Below are 21,228 nucleotides of genomic sequence, written 5' to 3' on the forward strand. Positions count from 1 at the left end.
GTTTGATCCTATGTCTGCTTGTGTGAGGAAGAATTTCAGACTGCTGTTATGGACTGTTATGCAGTAAAGCTATAAAAAAAAAAATACTAACTGATTTTTTTTTTTTTTTTTTAATGCAGTGCCTCCAGTCATCTCTAGCCGAGGTGGTACGGTAACCATAGTAGTGAACGAGCCTGGCAGACTGGAATGTGAGGCTACTGGAGTGCCCTTACCAAGTCTCACCTGGCTTAAAGATGGCAGCCCTGTAACAAGTGTATCCCATGGCATACAGGTTGTTGTTGTTGTTTTTTTGTATGTTTTATGTTTAAACAAGATCACATGACACAAAACTTGGTTGCGGTCAATTCACAAATTGCTCTCATTCACTACCAAAGACGGCTATAAATGCTTAATATGTATTAGAACTGGGAGGGTTAATTGTGGTGCATCATACAGTATGAATAAAAGTAATACATTGTTAAATTATTAACCCATGAATTCATACATATTCAGACAGAGGCACTCATTACCTGTTGCTGTTCCTCAGGTCTTGTCTGGTGGCAAGGTGTTGTCTCTGAGCAGTGCACAGGTGAGTGACATGGGCAGGTATACCTGTGTTGCTGTCAACGCTGGAGGAGAGCAACAGCGAGATTATAATTTGAGGGTTTACGGTGAGTCCACCATTTATTGGTTGTTTAATATGTTCCTCGTTCATATTCACCCAGCGTTTCTTACTTAACAGTGTCCATCAAAGTTTGGTTCGTATAGTGGTGGCACCTAGAAATCTTAATCCATCTTGAAGCCATTTATTCCTCAACTCTGGTTAGTAGGTGATGCAAAGTTTTAGCTTAGCATAGTGTATTTATGTCACAATAGGCAGCTAAATCGGATTTTCATTTCAAACCGCTGTTGCATGCAATTGACTAGTGTTAATTTTGTCAACAAAAACTAAACAAAAAGAATTTCGTCAACACACATTTTTCACCAGACTAAAACTAGACTAGACTGAACTAAAAGCCTCATTAATAAACAATAACTGAGACTAAATCAACATGCATTTTCGTCGACTAAAGAAGACGAGATGAAAATATACTTCACTTAATAAAAACTAGACTAAAATATATGGACATTTCAGTTCATGAACAAAAACGAGATGGAAATTAAATGATTTTGTAAAAAATAATAAAAAACAAAAAAGAAAAACGCTAATGGCTATAACATTTCAACAATAATATTAATACGACCGCTAACTTACTAGCTCGTAGCATGGCGCTATAGCAGCCACTTGTTGATATACTGTAATTGTGCGTGACGTTGTTCGTCATCAAAAAGATGAGAGAAAATTGTATGTGAAGTAGTTTTAGATCCGAAATATTCAACAGAATCTGCTGACCAAAAAAACATATATAAGGGTAAAGTCATTGCCCTGACTAAAACTAGGCTAAAACGGTCAACTAGACAAATAAAATTATGTTTGCTTGGACTAAAATAAATACTAAAATGCTAGGTTTATAGTATACTAAAAATACAGTCGACTAAATAAAAATGGGATGAGGTTGGATAACTACTATAAAAACTGGAAAAAAAATGTGTGATTGAAACTAGACTAAAACTGAGACTAAATTTAAAAATGGTGGATAAAATTAACACTACAATTGACAAACTGAACGAGGTCGCAGACTCATTTTGACTGTTATGCATTAAACAGTGGGGAAAAGTGTATTTTGATGACAATTAACAACAAAATCAAAAATTCATTGCAGCTTCAGACATCTTGAATGTGCGAAGTGGCACAGTGCCGAAATGTAGAGAAAATATCACAGCCATAACATCAAATGTCAATTTGAAAATGTCTTGCCGTTAACCAGCACAATTACGTCAAGAGAGTGATTGACGAACTACATTAATTATAAAGCTGTGTGGTTTTGTAAATGTGGTGTTGGTGGTGGATATTTGGAGAGTTAGCCTGTCTACAAGTATGAGCATCTGACATTGATCTGCTCTGATACATTTTGAGCCAGAAATGTGCTATGTTAAAGTATTCAAAATATCAGTAAAAAATGTTTGATGATGATAAATGATATAAAACGTCTTGGCAAATACAGAGGAGCAAGCATCAGCGCTGCTTGTTCCACTGTTCCTTTTCCAACCTTCCATTCTTTTTTTTTTTTTTTTACTGACAAATTGCTACTGACATCAGACTGCACTTTGTCTTCCACCAGACCGACAGATATGCTGGGGGCGTATCACAGGGGTCTTGAAAAGCATGTGTATTGAGAGGAAGTGTGGCCAGAATAAGCTTAGCTTTTCAATAAACATTGTCAGCTTCCTGCAGGGAGCTGAACATGATGGGGTATACACGTCCAATCAAAGCGGATGTCACTTTGGCAACATAAGCATACGGTTTAGGGAATCATGGAGGCCACACGTGTGTGTGTGGGGGGGGTGTATGTCCCTCCCATGTCTGTTTAAACAGACACTGAATGTATGCGTAATGCAAACATCCACACGGTGTGTGTTTCCTCTGAAAGATCTAGAAGAGCTTGAAATAAAGGCAGATTTGCTGTGGTAATTGCTACCATTCTACAGCAGCTTCCTGCTTCTGGCCAAATAATGAGTTGAGGGCCTGTTTGAATCCTTCCCCAGTGACTTAATACAAATAGAGAGAAATAATGGATGTAGAAAAAGTAATGAGTAAGTTAAAGTCATTAGAAAAGACTACAGTGCTTAAATGGTTAAAAATGTCATCATATAACAGAAACTGACATCTAGAAATGGATGTTTTCACGCGGGATGTTGGATTATGTATGATTACTATAGTAAAGAGGCTGCCCTGACTGTAAATACACAGACAATAGTCGAATAAGTTTATTGCTGTAAGTGTGGCACAAGATATAGACCAGATGCCCACATTTAAAAGATCATGCCTCAAGTAAGGTCATGCCCTGAGATAACAGTAAATTGTAATACAAAATAAACGTGTATGTCTGTACTGTATAAAACTTTATAAACTGTTTTCATGGAATCCGATATTTTATTACTTTCTTACCCATTTAACATGTCATCATCATTGCTCTTTTTTGTGTGTGTGCGTGCGATTTTGTGCTCATTAATTCACCTGAAAACCTAATAAAAATCCCATACGCTTCACCGTAACCGGATACTTAAGAGTTCTGCCAGAATCATGAAGTTCAGAAGGTCAGGAGACCAGAGGAAGAATCAAAGGAAAGAATGATGAAGCAAAGTTAAATCCAGCACCAACCAGACACCACCTGCCACTTAGTGTTGACCAGAATCAGAATCTTTCACCAACCCCAGAAACCTCTACATTCCAACAGATTAGGGAGATCTCAAAAGACCAGAGGAAAAACTAAAGAAAGGAAGGAAAGAAGGATAGATGAAGCAGAGTGGAATTCAATATATTTTTTTCCTGCCTTCATAAGCTTCATAAAGCTTAGTTTTGCGTAACAATATGTGCTTACGTGCATTTAATGATCTAATCTCCTGTATCAGGCATTTTCCTTTGAAAATGTACCCACATATCTTCCCCAGTGCCGCCCAATATCAAGGGTGAGGAAATGAATGCCACCGTGATGCTCGGTAGTCCTGTGGAGCTGCACTGTCTGAGTGATGCCATTCCCCCACCCACTCTGGCGTGGCGCAAAGATGGCCGCCCACTTTTCAGGAAACTTGGTCTGACTCGCTCAGCAGATGGGAGTTTGCTCAAGGTAGGAAAGAGACAAATAATAAATAGTCAACTGCTCGCGTCCACATTTTGTTTAATACTGTGTGTACTATCTGGTCAAACCTTAATCAATTGGTTTGGTGTGGATTAACATGTGAGCAAACACTTTTAAAATGAGCTAGATATTGTACGTGAGGCCATTTCTCATGTCCTCAGAAATGTTCTTCAGGATGAATTGACAAAAATATTACCATAGATACACACTCGAAAAGCTTGTGGAAAGTCTTTCCAGAAGAGTGTCGGGAAGGGCAAATTCTCAATTTCTGTACTTTAGCAATGCATGTAAGGTGTAAATGTCAGGTTGCAACTCTCAATATTTGTGCCTATAATATAATGTACAATATAGCTAACTGTTTCTCTGGTTGCTAGGTTGACAGTGCTCAGGTGCAGGACTCTGGCAGGTATACATGTGAGGCTACTAACATTGCTGGCAAGACAGAGAAGAACTATAATTTGATTGTATGGGGTGAGTTCTCTTTTTTTTTGTCTGTATGTGTTGCTGGAAAACATATATTAAAGGATCCAAACAATGTATTTAACTGGTTTTATGCAGATCGGCGCAGTGCAAATCATCCTTCTCATAGCAAAATTATGGAGTGTGTGTGCCATTTTCCTTTAGAGTGAGAACTATTTTGTTAAATACTGAGTGCCTTTTTTTGGTGACTTATCACTTCTACAGTTTCTCCAAGTATTCGAGGCTCAGAAGAGGTGTCACCACTCACAGTGATTGAAGGAAGTCTCATCACACTGGTGTGTGAATCCAGTGGAATACCACCTCCCAGTCTAAACTGGAGGAAAGATGGTAGGTTTGATGTTTAACAGATAATATAATTTTTTTTTTTTTTTTGCTTTTTTTTGGCACTTGCCATTAACTCGTTTGCTCCCCAAAATGTATAAATATGTTCTATTTTAAATGTTTTCAAGGGACACATCATGAAAAATAAATTTTTTGTAGCTTTTAGCCATGTTAAAATGCTAATTCCTCACCAAAAACATGACGGAAATGGTGTTTTCCTCCATTTGCCCCTCCCTGAGAAATTCTAGGTTATTCTGCTCTCCAAGCACCAGCCATTCCCAACGTGAGAAAACGGGCGAGTGCTCACTTTATGACATCATAAAGTGCGGATCCACCCCCGCACCGCCTCTGAGGACTAAACGCACGTACACTTTCTCTGAGAACTCCATAGGATAGTGATAAAAGTAGCCCTTATCAGTAAACATTCTGTCCAAATGAATTCAAAGCAATCAATTATCCTTCACATTTGCAATGCCAAAGTGCAATTACAATTGGCTGTCTTAAAATCCCTTCTGGCTGACACTTGTGTAAAGAACAAGTAAAACATTTGTGCTGTTGCACCTAACTGAACAACTAGTAGAGTGTTTGTGTAAGCAGCAAGTCACTGGTTCGAAACCAGCCAATTTTTTCCCCTCCTCCTTTCCTCTCATTTTCTCTTTCCTCCCCTCCTCCTCTACGATTTTTTGCAGCAAGGAGCCATTTTGTTCCAAATGTTTATTGAAGAATTGGCTTGCGTCAAACGCATAGCTAAAACAGCAGATTGCAGTCTGCTCGCCGGGGGCGTTTTACTTCCACATACAAATCAAACCAGCTGAACACCTAATTTTTCATTAAAAATGTACATCGCCATGGTGTCGGGTTTGTTTGTTTGTTTTTTTCTGCTAGAGCATACCGAAGGCTTTGATGCAGCATACTGCAGAGAACGGTTGACGCAATGGTAGTTACAAAAACGGCCAGGAGGTGACAGCAGAGTATAAGAGATCAACTAGGGCCATGTTAAAACAAGCTGAATTCCCCACAGTTCTAAACAGATTTGTTACTAATGATGAAACCTAGCTATATTCTAATGCTGATTGCTGCGGAAACAGAATTTTTTTATTTTTTTTCCCTGATGAAAGAAGACTATAATCTTTCTTTTGGTAGGTTCCATGTTTTTATAGCAATAGAACACAAATTTTGTGGGTTGCTTCAGTGAAAATGGTTGGGAGTGACTGAGTTAATAATTATATATGGAAGATATCGTACACTTTGTAGGTGATTATTTCCCCCTTGACATGTATTTACCCCAACAATTGTAACCATCTATGCAACATTCAAAGGCATTTGTGAAGATTCTCACGTTTCATACTGCTTGCGTTCCAGGTGCGGTGCTCCAGTCTGACGAGCGGCTCAGGGTTTTGTCAGGAGGTCGTCAGCTGCAGATTTCCAATGCTGAGAGGGCAGACGCAGCTTCCTATGTTTGCACAGCTTCCAGTGAAGCCGGCAGCACATCCAAGGAATACAGCCTGCAGGTTTATGGTTTGTACACACTAACTGATCTGAGGCATGCATTTATTGCTTCAGTCAAGACAAATTCTTTTATTGTGTCCGTAATTTGTCCCAGTCCAATAAAATAATGGTTGAAACATGAAAAACCCGGAACTGAAATATCTGTTTATTTAATATTGTACAGTATGTACAGTTCCTTGCAAAAGTAAAATCACAAGTGCCCTGCGAGCAAGTGTCAACATTCCCCCCAACAAAATCAGTGCTGGTGCATTTGTTCTCCTTCGATAAATTCTAAATAATCTAATTGTGACCTATGATGATAAATAGTCAACGTGTATGTAATTATATATCTTTGTTTGAAGCCTGATATGTAGGTCAAAATGTTCATTGGGGGTTAATACTTTTGCAAGGCACTGTATTAACTGCATGAGAAGCCACAGGTTGCCTCCTATAAACATGTATATTTAAACGGACATATATGTAACAACTGATTTGCTCTTCTCACTTTAGTCCGCCCTTCCATCCGACATAGCGAGGGTGACTCTGATGGCGTCGTCGTGACGAAAGGAGGCGATGTGACGTTACAGTGTGCTGCAGATGGCGTGCCAAGGCCAGCGGTCACCTGGCTGAAAGATGGACGGCCCATCACAGGCCTGCACGGTGCTAAGCTTCTTAATGAGGGAAGGCTGCTTCAAATTAAAGATGCTAAAATTTCAGACACGGGACGCTACACCTGTATTGCTGTTAATGTGGCAGGACAGGTAGACAGCAAGTATGACATCAGTGTGCATGGTATGAAGTAAGCCCTATTTTGTGTCGTCTAATTGCAGTGTGCTTTTGTTGACTTTTTTTCACTCTACGTTTTGCAGTCCCTCCAACTATCATTGGTGAAGTTCAGTTCCCAGAGAATGTCAGTGTTGTTGTGAAGAATCCCGTGGCTCTGAGCTGTGAGGCTTCTGGTATTCCTCTTCCTGCCATCACCTGGCTGAAGGATGGTCGACCAATCAGAGGGACCAGTTCTGTTCGTGTTCTCTCAGGTACACTTCATTTAGTAATGTAACTTGAATTGTCTGATGATACTCAGTTTGGAGTCTTAAACCTTATCATAGAAGTCAATGAAAGCCTGACAGCCCAATTTGTAGATGATTTACAGTGGACAGACTTCAATTTCAAGATATTGTGTACTATTCAAGAATGTTTTAAGTGAAAAATGTCTAAACGTTGCTGGGTGACAAATGCTAATTAATTTTAGTGTTTATTGTCTAGGTGGGCGTAGCCTGCGTCTAATGCATGCTGCAGTTGAGGACGCTGGGAGGTATACTTGCATCGCATCGAACGATGCTGGAGAAGCAAAGAAAAATTTTGACCTTAACATCCTTGGTAAGTGAATAGTAGTGTGAATATTTTTTTTTTATTCACATGGAGATATGAATGATTTTTAAACACATTTTTACCTCATCACAACCAGTTCCACCAAGTGTTGTAGATGAAGGAAGTGTTACAGACACAAAAGTGAAGGAGAGGCACAATATTACGCTGACCTGTGAGGCCTCAGGTAAAGGACATTATTTCAGATTTGTGTCAGAAAAGATACATTTTAAATCCAAACTAAAAACGTCAAATTTTCCCTTTAACTCATAACTCTGCTCCCAAAAACGTATAAATACATTCTATCTTAAATGTTTTAAGTATCCCAAAGACATATTTATAAGTTTTTTTTTTTTTTTGTTTTTTTTTTTTTTTTTTGTTTTTTTTAATGCTAGAGCATACAGAAGGCTTTGATGCAGCCTCTCGACTGCAAAGAACAGTTGAACAAATGATAGTTATTACTCACGGCCAGCAGGTGGGAGCAGAGCATAGGAGATCAACCAGGGTCAAGTTGAAAAAAAAAGCTCAATTAACGTACACAAAATTCTAAATACATTTGTGAATATTGATGAAACTTAGCTATATTTAAATGCTAATTGCTGCAAAACGGAAAAAGATAGAAAATTACTTTTTTTCCTGATGAAAGAAGAGACTTTATTTTTTCTTTTGGTAAGTTCCGTGTAGATATAATAATAGAACACAAAATTCTGTGGGCCTTGCAAATTCAGTCAAAATCCAGTAAAACAGCCGGGAGCGAAGGGGATTGCTTCTGTTGTTATATGTTAAAGTAAACTCTGGCGTCTTTCTCACCCTTCTCTGCGACAACTTCATGCAGCCCTGGAAGGATCCTTTGCATCGTCACGGCCATTTTGATATCATCCTGTTCAAAATGGGTCTCCTTGATGATCCTTTTTAGAAAGAAGCAAAAAATAAATAAATAAATAAAATCACGCAGTCAGGTCTGGTGCACGGGAGATTATTCAGAGTGGCAACATTCTTCTTGGCAAGGAGCTGCTGGAACAGGTCTAGCCTCTTCTCACGCACTGAACGAAGCAAAATTCACATGATCATTTTCTGGTTAATCATTTGGCCCACATTGAAGTGGAAAATATCAGGTTTATAGTTTGGTTTTGAAATACATCTTTTGTCACACCAGTTCACACCTCATACATCACCTCACTTAGCTCTGTAATACTAAAATCTTAGTGTTACTTTTTGTTTTAGGTAACCCCATTCCAGAAATTACATGGCTAAAGGATGGGAAACAATTACTGCCTGACAAACGCCACAATGTCCTGTCTCATGGCCGTTACCTCCTAATTTCTGCTGTGCAAGTGTCCGACACTGGCAGATACAGCTGCCTTGCATCGAACACCGCAGGGGATCGCAGCCGCCATTTCAACCTCAATGTCCTGGGTACATAGAAAGGAATTCACACAGAGGATCAGTCAGTTACTGAATTAAAATGTCGCCATGTTCTTTCTTCTGTTCTCGTCAGTTTCTCCCACCATTGCTGGGTCAGGGCAGGATGGTTCGGCAGAAGAGGTGGCGGTTACCTTGAGCAGCCCCACCTCACTGGTGTGTGAAGTTCAGTCATACCCTCCTGCATTGATTACCTGGCTCAAAAATGGCATATTGTTCGAGTCCAGCCATAGCGCCAGAGTTCTTCCAGGTCCAAGTCTACCTTTCATTCTTCCAAAGTTTGATACTTCTAATCTATTGTTACATAACCTGAACATTGTACACATTCACATTCTGAACTTCCTTTCTTTATCCCAGGTGGCCGAACTCTGCAGATTCTTAGTGCAAAAGAAGAGGATGCTGGGCAGTACACGTGTGTTGCCACTAATGATGCTGGAGAGACAGTAAAGCACTATGATGTCAAAGTATATGGTGAGTTCACACCAGAAGTACGTTGTACACTGTTAAAAAATAATAATAATCTGTAGTTTTTACGGGGAAAAGAAACTGGCAGATGTGGTTGCCAGAGAAATTCAATTATTTTTTATTTTATTATCTGTTCTCATTGCTGCTGGACATGTAAATTTCCCAGAAGGAGCCATCCCAAAGGGATCAATAAAGTCAAGTCTAAGTCTAAGTCTAAAAAAAATACAATGCAAATGTAAACAACAACAAAGAATTATTCTGGTAACCACAGCTCCCAGTTTTTTTTCTATAAAATAACATTTTTTTTTTTTTTAAGTCAAGTCAAGTCATCTTTATTTATTAAAGCACTTTCAAACAACCATAGCTGTTACAAAGTGCTGTGGAGAAACAACAAAACAAACATAACATAACACATTGATAACAACAATACAATACATAAAACATTAACAGCAATACAATACAATCACAACAATTCAACATTTTGTGTACTGATAAATTAATAATTAGGTTTCCAGTATATACATTTTAAATGAACATAATACATTTAGTTTAACCTTTATGTTCACATGGTTTTACTGTATATCTAAATATTCTTATCTGTAATATGACTTTGTAGAATGCATGTTTCTTTTGGCATAAACAAAATGTACCAAAGAACCTACTGATAAAAAAAAAGGGTTATTGTAACACTGCTGTGATGTCATTTAAACTGTATCCCAATGTTTTTTGTTTTACAGCTTATCTGTGTTTAATTTGTGAATTCTCCCCCCAAAACATTTTATCCATTTTTTAACATTTTCTTACTGTCAATCAACAGTTGTTTGGTTCAGAGTTTTACAACATATTCATCTAAATTACACAATGCTTCATTGTTTGTTTGTTTTTTACAGGTTATGACAATTTTACAGAAATTCACTGTTAATTTTACAGACTTTTTTACATTGTACCTTTTCATTACAACTGTCTCACAGCTCCTCATTTAAATACTCTGCATTTTTTTTTCTCTTCGTTGATCCCAGTTCCTCCACAAATAGATAAAAATGATATGCCAGGTCAAGGACTAGCCCCTAAAGAAGTCAAGATCAAGGTCAACAGCACACTTACCCTGGAGTGTGCAGCTCAGGCCTTTCCTCCCCCAGCATTGCAGTGGTACATGGACGGAAAGGTACACAATCTCCTTTTGACTGTACGGATTTACTGTATGTCTGTAAATTAAACTCCCTTTTCTCTCACTTTATAGATTCTGCGGGCAGATGAGCACGTGTCCATCACAGCTAACGGTCGGATTGTTCAGATCAGACATGCTCAGGTGTCCGACACTGGCCGTTACACTTGCATAGCCACTAATGTAGCTGGAGAGGACGAGAAGGACTTTGATGTAAATATACAAGGTGAACTGGGTCGACTCATGATAATGTGCCTGAGACCAACAGTGAATTATTTTGGGTTTTTTATCATTGCTGTATAGCATTTTTGTTTTTATCAGATTTTAAAGCATACATTCAATCTCATGAAACTAGATTCCTCATGATTCATTCTAAAACTATTCCATGATTAAAATACCACACTTACACAATCTCTTTGAAAAGATATACAGTACATTTTTCTGCTTCTCACCTTTTTCCTCAGTTCCTCCCAGTTTCAACAGACCCGCCGGAACTGGCGATGCACTGTCCCCGTCCGGCTTTGGAGTGGATGCTCGTGATGTTATACTCAATAATCCAATCTCTTTATATTGTGAGACCAATGCTGTGCCGCCTCCTACACTCACTTGGTACAAAGATGGCCAGCCGCTGACTTCCAATGACAACATTCTGATCATGCCAGGTGAGACAGAAACCACCGAAAGAAAGTGTAACAAAAGAACGAGCAAGTTCATGCCAACATGTCAGTGCTTTACTCAGGAGGAAGAGTGTTACAGATCCCCAGGACTCAGGCGGAGGACTCGGGCAGATATACATGTGTGGCTGTCAATGAAGCAGGAGAAGATTCAATTCAGTATGATGTCAGAGTATTACGTGAGTACTATTCGTATTATGTGAGTTTGGACTGAATTCAGTATTTTGAAACTACTGTTTGTTTGTGTGTCATATCAGTGCCCCCCACTATACGAGGTTTACACAATGAGTTACCTGATGAGGTCACAGTCTTGGCCAATAAAACAACTTTGTTGGAATGCCACGTGGATGGAAACCCCGCCCCCAAGATCACCTGGTTTAAGGACAGCGAGCCAGTCAGCCCTGACGGACCTCAGAGGATTCTGTCCAATGGCAGAACGCTTCAGGTAGCATGTCTGTGAATGTTGCTGTATATCTAATGATGGTAATAATTAGGGGTGTCAAAATTAGTGTGTTAATTTTAACTTAATTTGAAGTTCCTTTAACACCACTAATTTTTTTTATCACGCGATTAATAACCGCCCCTTACTTGGAAAGCCTGTACTGGGGTAATTCCAGTCGCAACGCAGTAGAACGTCATCCACGTCAAAATTTAGCAGTGATCAATGTAATAATAATCCATATATATATATACTTGTATTTTACCATTTTAAAAATATGCAGAATTTAATGTTAAAGAATAGATAGCTCTGAATATGAAAAGTAAAATGCGCTGAGCTTTCACCAATGTCTTACAAATGCAATTATGCCATCTAGTGGCAGACAAATGACCTCAACACAACTCAACATAGGTCTTTTAAATTTTAACTCAGTTTTATTAATTATTATGAAATTACTGTATCAATGACTAAATGAAGGGAGTTAAGATTTTTTCCCACTTTTATGTTAACAAGTGTATGAAAACTTATTGTACATTTAGAACAGATATAAAATTTACTATTAATCATGAGTTAACTATTTAAGTAGTGTGATTAATTACTATTAAAATTTTAATCACCTGACATGCCTAGTAATAATAATAGGGAACTTTTTTTTGTTTTTTAATTCTGTTGAGTTAGATTTTTATGCTGATTAAAATTAAAATTGTCATGCTGATTATAACAATGCAGTCAGTTTTTGCCGAGCACGTCAAGTTTTTCTTCTTCACAGTTTATCCTCCAGATAAACTTCTAAAAAAAAAAAAAAAATCTGCTAATTAGCTGTAGTAAAACTGTAGTAAGAAGAGCTGATTAGAGATGAGATCATTTTTGGATTCTGCACCCAAACCTAACTCAACAAAAATTGTGTACTCCATTTTATTTGTAAGCGTCGGCGTCTAATTAATGCTTCCATCTAATACCATGTGCTCTGTGTTTGTGTATGAACCGCCAGGTGTTGACAGCTCAAGTGTCTGACACAGGACGCTACGTATGCGTAGCTGACAATGTGGCTGGAAGTGTTGAAAAATCTTTTAATCTCAATGTGCATGGTAAGACAAAGAAAATGAAAACTGTAGATGTCTTCCATTAGTTTTGTAACTCTTATGTCACTCTCTTTCTTCTTTTAGTCCCTCCTACTATTTTAGGCCTGAATCACGAAAATGTGACAGTCGTGGTGAACAACTTTGTGTCCTTGTCATGTGAAGCCATTGGTTTCCCCCCTCCTACATTGAGTTGGTTCAATGACAGGGGTCCAATTCAGGCCAACACTAATACACTCATCATGCCGGGTAGGTTAAATTTCACGTCATGGAGAAATACTACACTAGTCTGTAATAGTTCATTACGTGGATTCTTAACTTTGAGCAGCTTAATTTGTGCTTGCAGGTGGTCGTACTTTACAAATCATGAAAACAAAAGTATCAGATGGCGGAAAGTACAGTTGTGTTGCCATGAATGCAGCAGGAGAGGCTTACAAGAGCATCTACCTCACAGTTTTTGGTTAGTCCTCCCTCTATGTACGGTATAGTACACTGACTGTAAGAAAGAAAGCATCAAATATGAGAGTAAAAATGCTTCACTCTCCTCGGCCTCTCAGTTCCTCCAAGTATCCGGGATAATAATGGGGATTCTCCCATGGTTGTGAATGTGCTGGCGGGTGAGTCAGTGACTCTGGAGTGTGAATCCAATGCAGTGCCTCCTCCCACCATCACCTGGTACAAGAATGGAAGGATGTTGACAGAGTCTGTCAACTTGCACATTCTGGCTGGGGGGCAGATGCTTCAGATCAGAGCCTCAGAGGTGAGACTCATTTTTGTTCTTTTGTCGTTTTGAACATCTTTAATCATTTGTCAAGTTGTGTGTCTTTTTTTAACCTGTTTCTTTGCTGGCTGAAGCATCTTCCTGTCTGTTTGGAAACATTACATTTGTTATGCTACAAATAGTTTTTTTAAGTTGACAATATGTTGTATGTCGCCCGACTACTCAACTCAACTTTATTTATAGAGGACTTTAAAACAAGAATTGCTGTATTCAAAGTGCTGTACATGGAACAGAAATCAGTCATGCAGTAAAGATAAGTAAAAGAACAAAACAAACTGCAAGTAACCAAATACAATTTACATCAATAAATTATTAATAACAAGAAGTAGGTAAGAAAATAAACAAACATCAAATTCATAACAGAAAATACAGCAGACACAGCACCGAAACAATGCTAAGTCTCGTGGTGCGCCAAAAGCCGAAGAATACAGTAAACATGATATTCTGATTAATATTGCTTTTGTGGAATATGAATTAAGCAGCAAAATCCACCTATCCACATATCCATCTCAGGGGGTGGTCATTTTACCACTTGTTGCTCAGGTCACGACCAATCACGTCACGATTCACCTGTTTTCTGAGTTTGGTCATGTGACATTTGCAAGCTCATCTCAGTGATTGGTTATTACGGGAGCCCTGAGCAACTGTGATGTCATTTTCAGTCGACATGCAAGTGGTAAAATGGCCGCCCACTGAGATGGATCGAAATGAGTGGATTTCCCTACTTATTTCATATTCCACAAACGAATACCACATTTAGACTTTAGTGGGGGTGCATAGAATATATTATTGGTTTGGGTTGACTTCACTTTTAAAATTAATATATAAAAACATAAATGTAATTGCATTAGAATATTAATTTTTACATTTTCCTAATTATTGTCATTTTATTTTCAGGTTTCTGATACTGGGCAATATGTATGCAAGGCCACTAATGTTGCTGGTCAGATGGACAAGAACTTCCATCTGAATATTTACGGTATTCAGGTTCAGATGATCATTTATTTGATATGCATTACTTGGCATATTCTCCCATAAACACTTATTTTGCTGTCACTTGTAGTTCCTCCTCGTATTGATGGCCCAGCTGAGGAAAAGGTTGTGGAAACCATCAGTAACCCAGTCACCTTTGCGTGTGATGCTACAGGAATCCCTCCTCCCAATCTCACGTGGCTGAAGAATGGACAACCAATAGGTAAACATGACCTTGCGAAGAAATTCAGGAACCTTGTTTTATATATTTGTGAATAAGCAGGTTCATGTTTAACTCATTCACTGCCAGTCATTATAGAAAATGTTTACATTTCCAATACTCACGTTATATTACATTCAATAATTATATATAAACCGAATCTACCAAATAACAGAATAGACTCCCTACTTTTTGTCCCGTCCCGTTCTTTTATAATTGACAGCAGAAAAATGTAGGTTTGCCAAAATACAGCCATTTCTCCCATGGACTCTGAAACTGTGTTTATTTCCTATAAAATGGGGCAATGATGTCATCTACCGGTGGTTGGGCATCAGTAAAATTGTTTCCAAGTTTGATATTTACAGTGGAGCATGCTCAGATTCGCCCCCATTTAGCACCGCTCTAAAAAATACAATTGACAAGTATACTTGTCAAAGGCAGTGAATGAGTTAAACAGGCTTTTAGGTTGTTTAGAAAAAGAACTTTGAATGACATGACTGTGATTTGTTTAGCGAGCTCAGTTTCTTTGGAGATGCACATCTTCTCCGGAGGCAGCAAGCTTCAGATTGCACGGTCACAAATGTCTGACAGTGGCACTTATACTTGCTTGGCCTTCAATGTGTTAGGCAAAGCGCAGAAAAAATACCATCTCACCATACAAGGTAAATTGGGGCTTGGACGTTAATTGTTGTTAATTGTGCATCCACTTGACTCGATCTAACACTAACAATAATCTCTTAAGTCCCCCCTAGTATCATCGATTCAGAGTTACCCAATGAGATCGGGGTCCTGCTAAATGAAAGCATACAGCTGGAATGTCATGTCCAGGGTTCCCCGACGCCAACCATCCAGTGGTTAAAAGATGGACAAGTCATCAACAATGTGGGAAATAAGGACTTCAGGTACATCGCTCCAGAAAAAATATACTCCATACTGTATTGATATCGCTTCTATGCTATGCTTATGATATTAACGTGGGGTTGCTTAGGATCAGTCCAGATGGCAGCATTCTCACCGTGACTGCGACCCAAACATCTGACAGTGGCAAGTACACCTGCGTAGCCTCCAACAGTGCAGGAGAAGAAGACAGGATATTCAATTTGAATATATATGGTTGGTCAAGTACAAAAATTGAATGCTACTTGGTCCAAATGGACTTGCTTTTCTGTTGATCACCTATATCTCCACTTCCTCCCTCAGTGCCTCCTGTGATTGAGAGCAACATTCAAAAAGTCGAGGAACTGACCACAATTCTCGAAAACTCGGTCAACATCGAGTGTGTGGCAACAGGATCTCCTCCGCCACAGCTTAATTGGCTCAGAAATGGCCTTCCCCTTCCTGTGTCTTCACACATTCGTCTTCTCTCTGCTGGCCAGGTGCTCCGGTAAGTTTGTCGACAAAAACAACGAAAAACAAAGAAAAAAACAACAGATCATTTTAAATATGCCGATGCCGATACCTACTATTGATCCTTGCCCATCCCTAAAAAAGTATGAATATATTGGTGAATCAAAGTCAATTATTAACTCCCAATAACGTATATATACCTTGTATTTTAAATATTACCATGCTCCCAAAGATGCATGTATACGTTTTTTTTTTTTTTTATGCTGGAGCATGCAGAAGGTTTGATGCAGCATCTGAACTGAAGAGAATGTTTGAAGCAATGGTAGTAATTACCAAAATGGCCAGCAGGTGGCAGCAGAATATAAGAGATCAATCAGGATCTTGTTGCAAAAAGCTCTTTTCCCCACCGTTTTAAACAGATTTGTGAATAATGATGAAACTTAGCTATATTCTAATTGCTGCAAAACAGAAACAGGTAGTAATATATTTTTTTTTTCCTGAAGAAAGAAAAGACTCTAATATTTCTTTTGGTAGGTTCCATGTTTTTATAGCAATAGAACACAATATTTTGTGGGCCTTGCAAAATCAGTCAAAATCCAGTAAAACAGCTGGGAGAAAGAATTGCAATTTTTCTCAATCATGACATGCAGTAGATGTATGAATATTCTGTGGAGTTGTCATACAGACATCCATTGGTACTTTACTAAATCCCACATTGTTCTTGGAACAGTGTGAGGCCTATTTTTCATTTTTCTGCAAAAATTCAGACTGCATCAGTATTCTTACATGTTGATGTGCCAACCAGGATTACACGCACCCAAGTGTCTGATGGTGGCACCTACACCTGCGTCGCATCAAATAGAGCAGGAGTTGACAACAGACATTACAACCTTCATGTGAATGGTGAGTCTGACATGTTTTATAGTCTTACACCGCATTGTTCGATTTGATTTATTCTGTGAACAATTTTTTTTCTCTCAGTCCCCCCAGTCTTGGATGGAGCCGGGAGCACGGAGGCCGTGACTGTAGTTCAAGGAAACCTGGCTTCCCTCATTTGTTTAGCGGATGGGACCCCAGCCCCATCTGTGGCCTGGCTCAAAGAGGGGAAACATCTCTCATATGACACCCAACTGAGGCTACTGAGCCAAAATACTACGCTGCAGTTCCTCCAGGCTCAAGTCAGCGACACGGGACACTACACCTGTATCGCCAGCAACACAGCGGGTCAAGCAAGCCGTCACTTTAACTTGAAAGTTCTTGGTATGTGGAAATCAGAGCAGCACATAACATCTCTCTCCAACATTGGATTTGTGGTGGTGATGGGTCTGAACTTTTCTTTTTAGAACCTCCACAAATCAAGGGATCTGGTGTACCAACAGAAGTTTCTGTGGTGGTTAATAATATACTGGAGCTTCAATGCGATGCGTCGGGAATTCCTCCACCCTCCTTGACGTGGCTGAAGGATGGACGTCCACTCCCACAAACAGACAGCCTGCGACTACTTCAAGGAGGAAAAGTTCTCCGCGTGGCCTCAGCACAGGTCACAAATTCTGTTTTTCTTTAACAAGCAATCTGCTTGGGTCAGTCTAAACTATTCATAACATACATGCCACAATACGTTCTGTGTTTAACTCATTGACTCCCAGCCATTTTCACTGAAGCAACCTCCTTTGCTCCCGGCTGTTTTACTGAATTTTGACTGATTTTACATACATCTACTGCATGTCATGATTGAGAAAAATTGCAATTCTTTCTCCCAGCTGTTTTACTGGATTTTGACTGATTTTGCAAGGCCCACAGAATATTGCATTCTAGTGCTATAAAAACATGGAACCTAACGAAAGATTAAAGTCTCTTCTTTCATCGGGGAAAAAAAAGTATATTTCTATCTGTTTCCGTTTTGCAGCAATTAGCATTAGAATATAGCTAAGTTTCATCATTATTCGCAAATCTAATTGGAATTGTGAGTTTGAGCTTTTTTTCCAACATGGCCTGTTTGATCTCTTATACTCTGCTGTCACCTGCTGTGTAATAACTACCTTTTTTTTTTTTTCAACCGTTCTTTGCAGTTGAGAGGCTGCATAAAAGCCTTCTGTATGCTCTAACATAAAGAAAGCATAAAAACCTATAAATACGTCTTTGGGACACAATACATTTAAAATAGAACGTGTGTCTATGTTTTTGGAAGCAAATGAGTTAATAACATAAAACATATGTTCAAATGTTAATTCAGTTGGAGGATACTGGCAGATACAGCTGCTTAGCCAACAGTCCAGCGGGCGATGATGACAAAGAATTCTTAGTGCGAGTGCATGGTGAGTAAAAAAGGATGATACAGTGTAAATGATGGTACCGTGACCCTTCAATTGGGCTGTCAAATGTTTAAACTTAGCTTTGTTTGTTTGTTTGTTTGTTTGTTTGTTTGTTTGTTTGTTTGTTTGTTTGTTTGTTTGTTTTGTATTAGTCCCCCCTAACATTGCAGGAGAGAGTTCTCCTCAGGATGTATCAGTGCTGCAGAACAGACAGGTGACTCTGGAATGCAAGTCTGATGCTGTTCCACCTCCAACTCTAAGCTGGCTCAAAGATGGACAACCATTGCAGGTCAAGAAAATCTGACATTTTTTTTCCATTTGGTGCAATGACTTCTCCTGAGTTCTGCGCGTTAATGACTTTTGACCATTGTGTAGGTGTCTGCACGTGTGCGTGTTCTCTCAGAGGGCCGCTATTTACAAATCAACATGGCTGGGCTGAGTGACAAGGCTCAGTATACCTGCGTGGCCAGTAACATCGTTGGCAAGACCACACGCGAGTTTAACCTGATTGTCAATGGTAAAAGTAGTTATTAACGTATAGACCAATTTAGAATGTTTGTAAACAAGACATGCCAGCATGCTTCCGGGTGGTAGAACGCAAGTGACTCCAACTAATGTGAACTGAAACAGTGGTAGACGCTGGCACTACATTGCTCTGCTTTTGTCAAATGACATGTAAGGGTTTGTTTACTTGCGGTGCAATCGGAGAATGCTTTGCCTTTTGCCACCTGGAAGAACGTGTTGATGTCATGTATTAGTAGAAGAATGATTCAAAGAAACTGTATCATAAGACTTTAAAACAAAAAGAATAACAATTTGTCCCTTCAGTGCCCCCAACAATCAAAGATGGCCCTCAGACAATGTCTGTTCATAATAATAATCCAGCTGTTCTTGAGTGCATTGTAAGTGGTGTGCCAGCACCTCGGGTCACATGGAGGAAACATGGAGCCATATTGGCTGGAAATAACCCCAGGTACAGAAACAATTTCTCTAACTCAAAAGTTACCCTTCAAGTGGTGATTTTTGCATTTTGAATCCTCATGAAAATTTGCTCCTTTTTCATTCATGTCTGTGCAGGTACACGTTTATGGATGATGGCTCGTTACACATCCACTCTGCACAGGTGACCGACACCGGCCGCTATTTGTGTATGGCAACAAACTCGGCTGGGACGCAACGCAAGAGAGTAGACCTTGAAGTATATGGTGTGAAATAAACATGCAAAGACATCATCAATAAGCTAGTAAACAAAAAACTAAAACATTTTTGTATGCTCTGTTTTTTCAGTACCTCCTTCTATTCTTGAAGGACGCACCAATGTGACGGTTACGGTCAACGTTCAGACAACCCTCGCTTGTGAGGCCAGCGGCATACCCAAGCCTTCAGTCATCTGGATGAAAAACGGACGAGCAATCAATACTGACCAGAACCAGAATATGTACAGGTTGATTCAGGTTTTTCTACCGCTCTCTTTTATTATTGGATAATTCAACCAAGGCCAGTCTTACCAAATAAAAATAAAAATTACATACTATACAATGTGATGATGCTTTTTACAAATTACATTCGAACAATACGGTGTTCTCCTGCTATTCAAGAGGGATAAGGGCTAAATCTGTAATTGACAGCCCCTAAAAACAATTTTATAATTTCCCAAAGCGTCCACCAGATGGTGACAAAGCACTATATTAAGCCCCTTAATTAACTTTAACATGCAGTAGTTTCTTGACCTGCGATTGATTGGCTGGCGACCAGTTCAGGGTGTACCCTGCCTACTGCTTGAAGCCAGCTGGGATAGGCTCCACCCCCCGACGACCCTTGTGAGGAGTAAGCGGTCAAGAAAATGGATGGATAGATAGTTTCTTGACATACAAGTTAAATTGTCGTGTTTAAGGTGTGGTTGTGGACCCAAATGCAGGTCGAGTAGGTAGAGGTGAAGTTTAAAAAAAACAAAACAAGTTTAATTAAACAAAACAAACACAAACTACAAAAGACAAACGTAGCAAGACACGGGGCAAATAACTGGCAGCATGACAGGAGGAAAGCAACAATGAGTCAACACAGACAGAAGGGAGACAAGAGACTAAATTCACACACGCTAATTGACACGAGACACAGCTGGGCAAGACACAAGTGGCAGAGGGTGCTGATAGGTTGGCACACGAGGAAGTCAGGCAAACACAGGTGGGCAGTACAATGCTTGCTGAGACAATGGGAGACACACAAGGAAAGCAGAACATAACAGATCATAAGAGAAACTTAAAGGAACATGACAAACTCAAATAAAACCAACTCAAAACTCAAACCCTGACAAAAGCAAAAATAAAAAGCAAATCAAAACCCAACCCGAACCATGACATAAATAATAAGTAGTTATGTCAAAGTTAAAGTGTTAACTCCTGAATTCATCACAAAAAAATTATCACATTAATCATGTATTAATGCATATTAATCCATCCATTTTCTTGACCGCTTATTCCTCACAAGGGTCGCGGGGGCTGCTGGCGCCTATCTCAGCTGGCTCTGGGCAGTAGGCGGGGGACACCCTGGACTGGTTGCCAACCAATCGCAGGGCACACAGAGACGAATAACCATCCACACTCACACGCAGGGACAATTCGGAGCGCCCAATTAACCTGCCATGCATGTCTTTGGAATGTGGGAGGAGACCGGAGTACCCGGAGAAGACCCACGCGGGCACGGGGTGAACATGCAAACGCCACCCAGGAAGGTCCGAGCCTGGACTCGAACCGGAGACCTTAGAACTGGGAAGCGGACGTGCTAACCACTCGACTACCGTGCCGCCCTGCATATTAATCACACTATTAATTTTGTCCGCAGATGATCCTTTAGCTGACAGCGGATTGTTACGTTAATGCTCAAATACTGCTTGTGTTTGAGCAATAAACATAACTACATGCATGAAGTAAAATTATTTAAATAAATGTTTGCATATGACATTCAGAATATTTGCTT

At 39.4% G+C, this 21,228-nt stretch overlaps 1 protein-coding gene across 1 annotated transcript in view; it reads left to right on the forward strand.

Moving 5' to 3' along the window:
* hmcn1 (hemicentin 1) overlaps positions 1-21,228 on the forward strand; it is a 92,684-nt gene that overhangs the window by 50,054 nt on the left and 21,402 nt on the right. The window contains exons 39-75 of the mRNA XM_077533558.1: positions 120-271; positions 527-650; positions 3,532-3,707; positions 4,094-4,190; positions 4,404-4,526; positions 5,883-6,038; positions 6,519-6,800; positions 6,878-7,045; positions 7,275-7,388; positions 7,477-7,563; positions 8,601-8,792; positions 8,875-9,048; positions 9,156-9,269; positions 10,283-10,428; positions 10,504-10,654; positions 10,893-11,090; positions 11,168-11,281; positions 11,360-11,547; positions 12,533-12,629; positions 12,708-12,869; positions 12,967-13,080; positions 13,178-13,380; positions 14,299-14,380; positions 14,465-14,596; positions 15,106-15,255; positions 15,336-15,495; positions 15,582-15,706; positions 15,794-15,977; positions 16,746-16,843; positions 16,922-17,200; positions 17,284-17,480; positions 18,174-18,255; positions 18,405-18,541; positions 18,628-18,769; positions 19,081-19,225; positions 19,330-19,457; positions 19,540-19,696. Of these exons, the coding sequence (XP_077389684.1) occupies positions 120-271; positions 527-650; positions 3,532-3,707; positions 4,094-4,190; positions 4,404-4,526; positions 5,883-6,038; positions 6,519-6,800; positions 6,878-7,045; positions 7,275-7,388; positions 7,477-7,563; positions 8,601-8,792; positions 8,875-9,048; positions 9,156-9,269; positions 10,283-10,428; positions 10,504-10,654; positions 10,893-11,090; positions 11,168-11,281; positions 11,360-11,547; positions 12,533-12,629; positions 12,708-12,869; positions 12,967-13,080; positions 13,178-13,380; positions 14,299-14,380; positions 14,465-14,596; positions 15,106-15,255; positions 15,336-15,495; positions 15,582-15,706; positions 15,794-15,977; positions 16,746-16,843; positions 16,922-17,200; positions 17,284-17,480; positions 18,174-18,255; positions 18,405-18,541; positions 18,628-18,769; positions 19,081-19,225; positions 19,330-19,457; positions 19,540-19,696 (5,530 nt within the window). The remainder of the gene's footprint in view (positions 1-119; positions 272-526; positions 651-3,531; positions 3,708-4,093; positions 4,191-4,403; positions 4,527-5,882; positions 6,039-6,518; positions 6,801-6,877; positions 7,046-7,274; positions 7,389-7,476; positions 7,564-8,600; positions 8,793-8,874; positions 9,049-9,155; positions 9,270-10,282; positions 10,429-10,503; positions 10,655-10,892; positions 11,091-11,167; positions 11,282-11,359; positions 11,548-12,532; positions 12,630-12,707; positions 12,870-12,966; positions 13,081-13,177; positions 13,381-14,298; positions 14,381-14,464; positions 14,597-15,105; positions 15,256-15,335; positions 15,496-15,581; positions 15,707-15,793; positions 15,978-16,745; positions 16,844-16,921; positions 17,201-17,283; positions 17,481-18,173; positions 18,256-18,404; positions 18,542-18,627; positions 18,770-19,080; positions 19,226-19,329; positions 19,458-19,539; positions 19,697-21,228) is intronic.

This window comes from Festucalex cinctus, chromosome 10 (genome assembly GCF_051991245.1).
Source record: "Festucalex cinctus isolate MCC-2025b chromosome 10, RoL_Fcin_1.0, whole genome shotgun sequence".
NCBI lineage: Eukaryota > Metazoa > Chordata > Actinopteri > Syngnathiformes > Syngnathidae > Festucalex > Festucalex cinctus.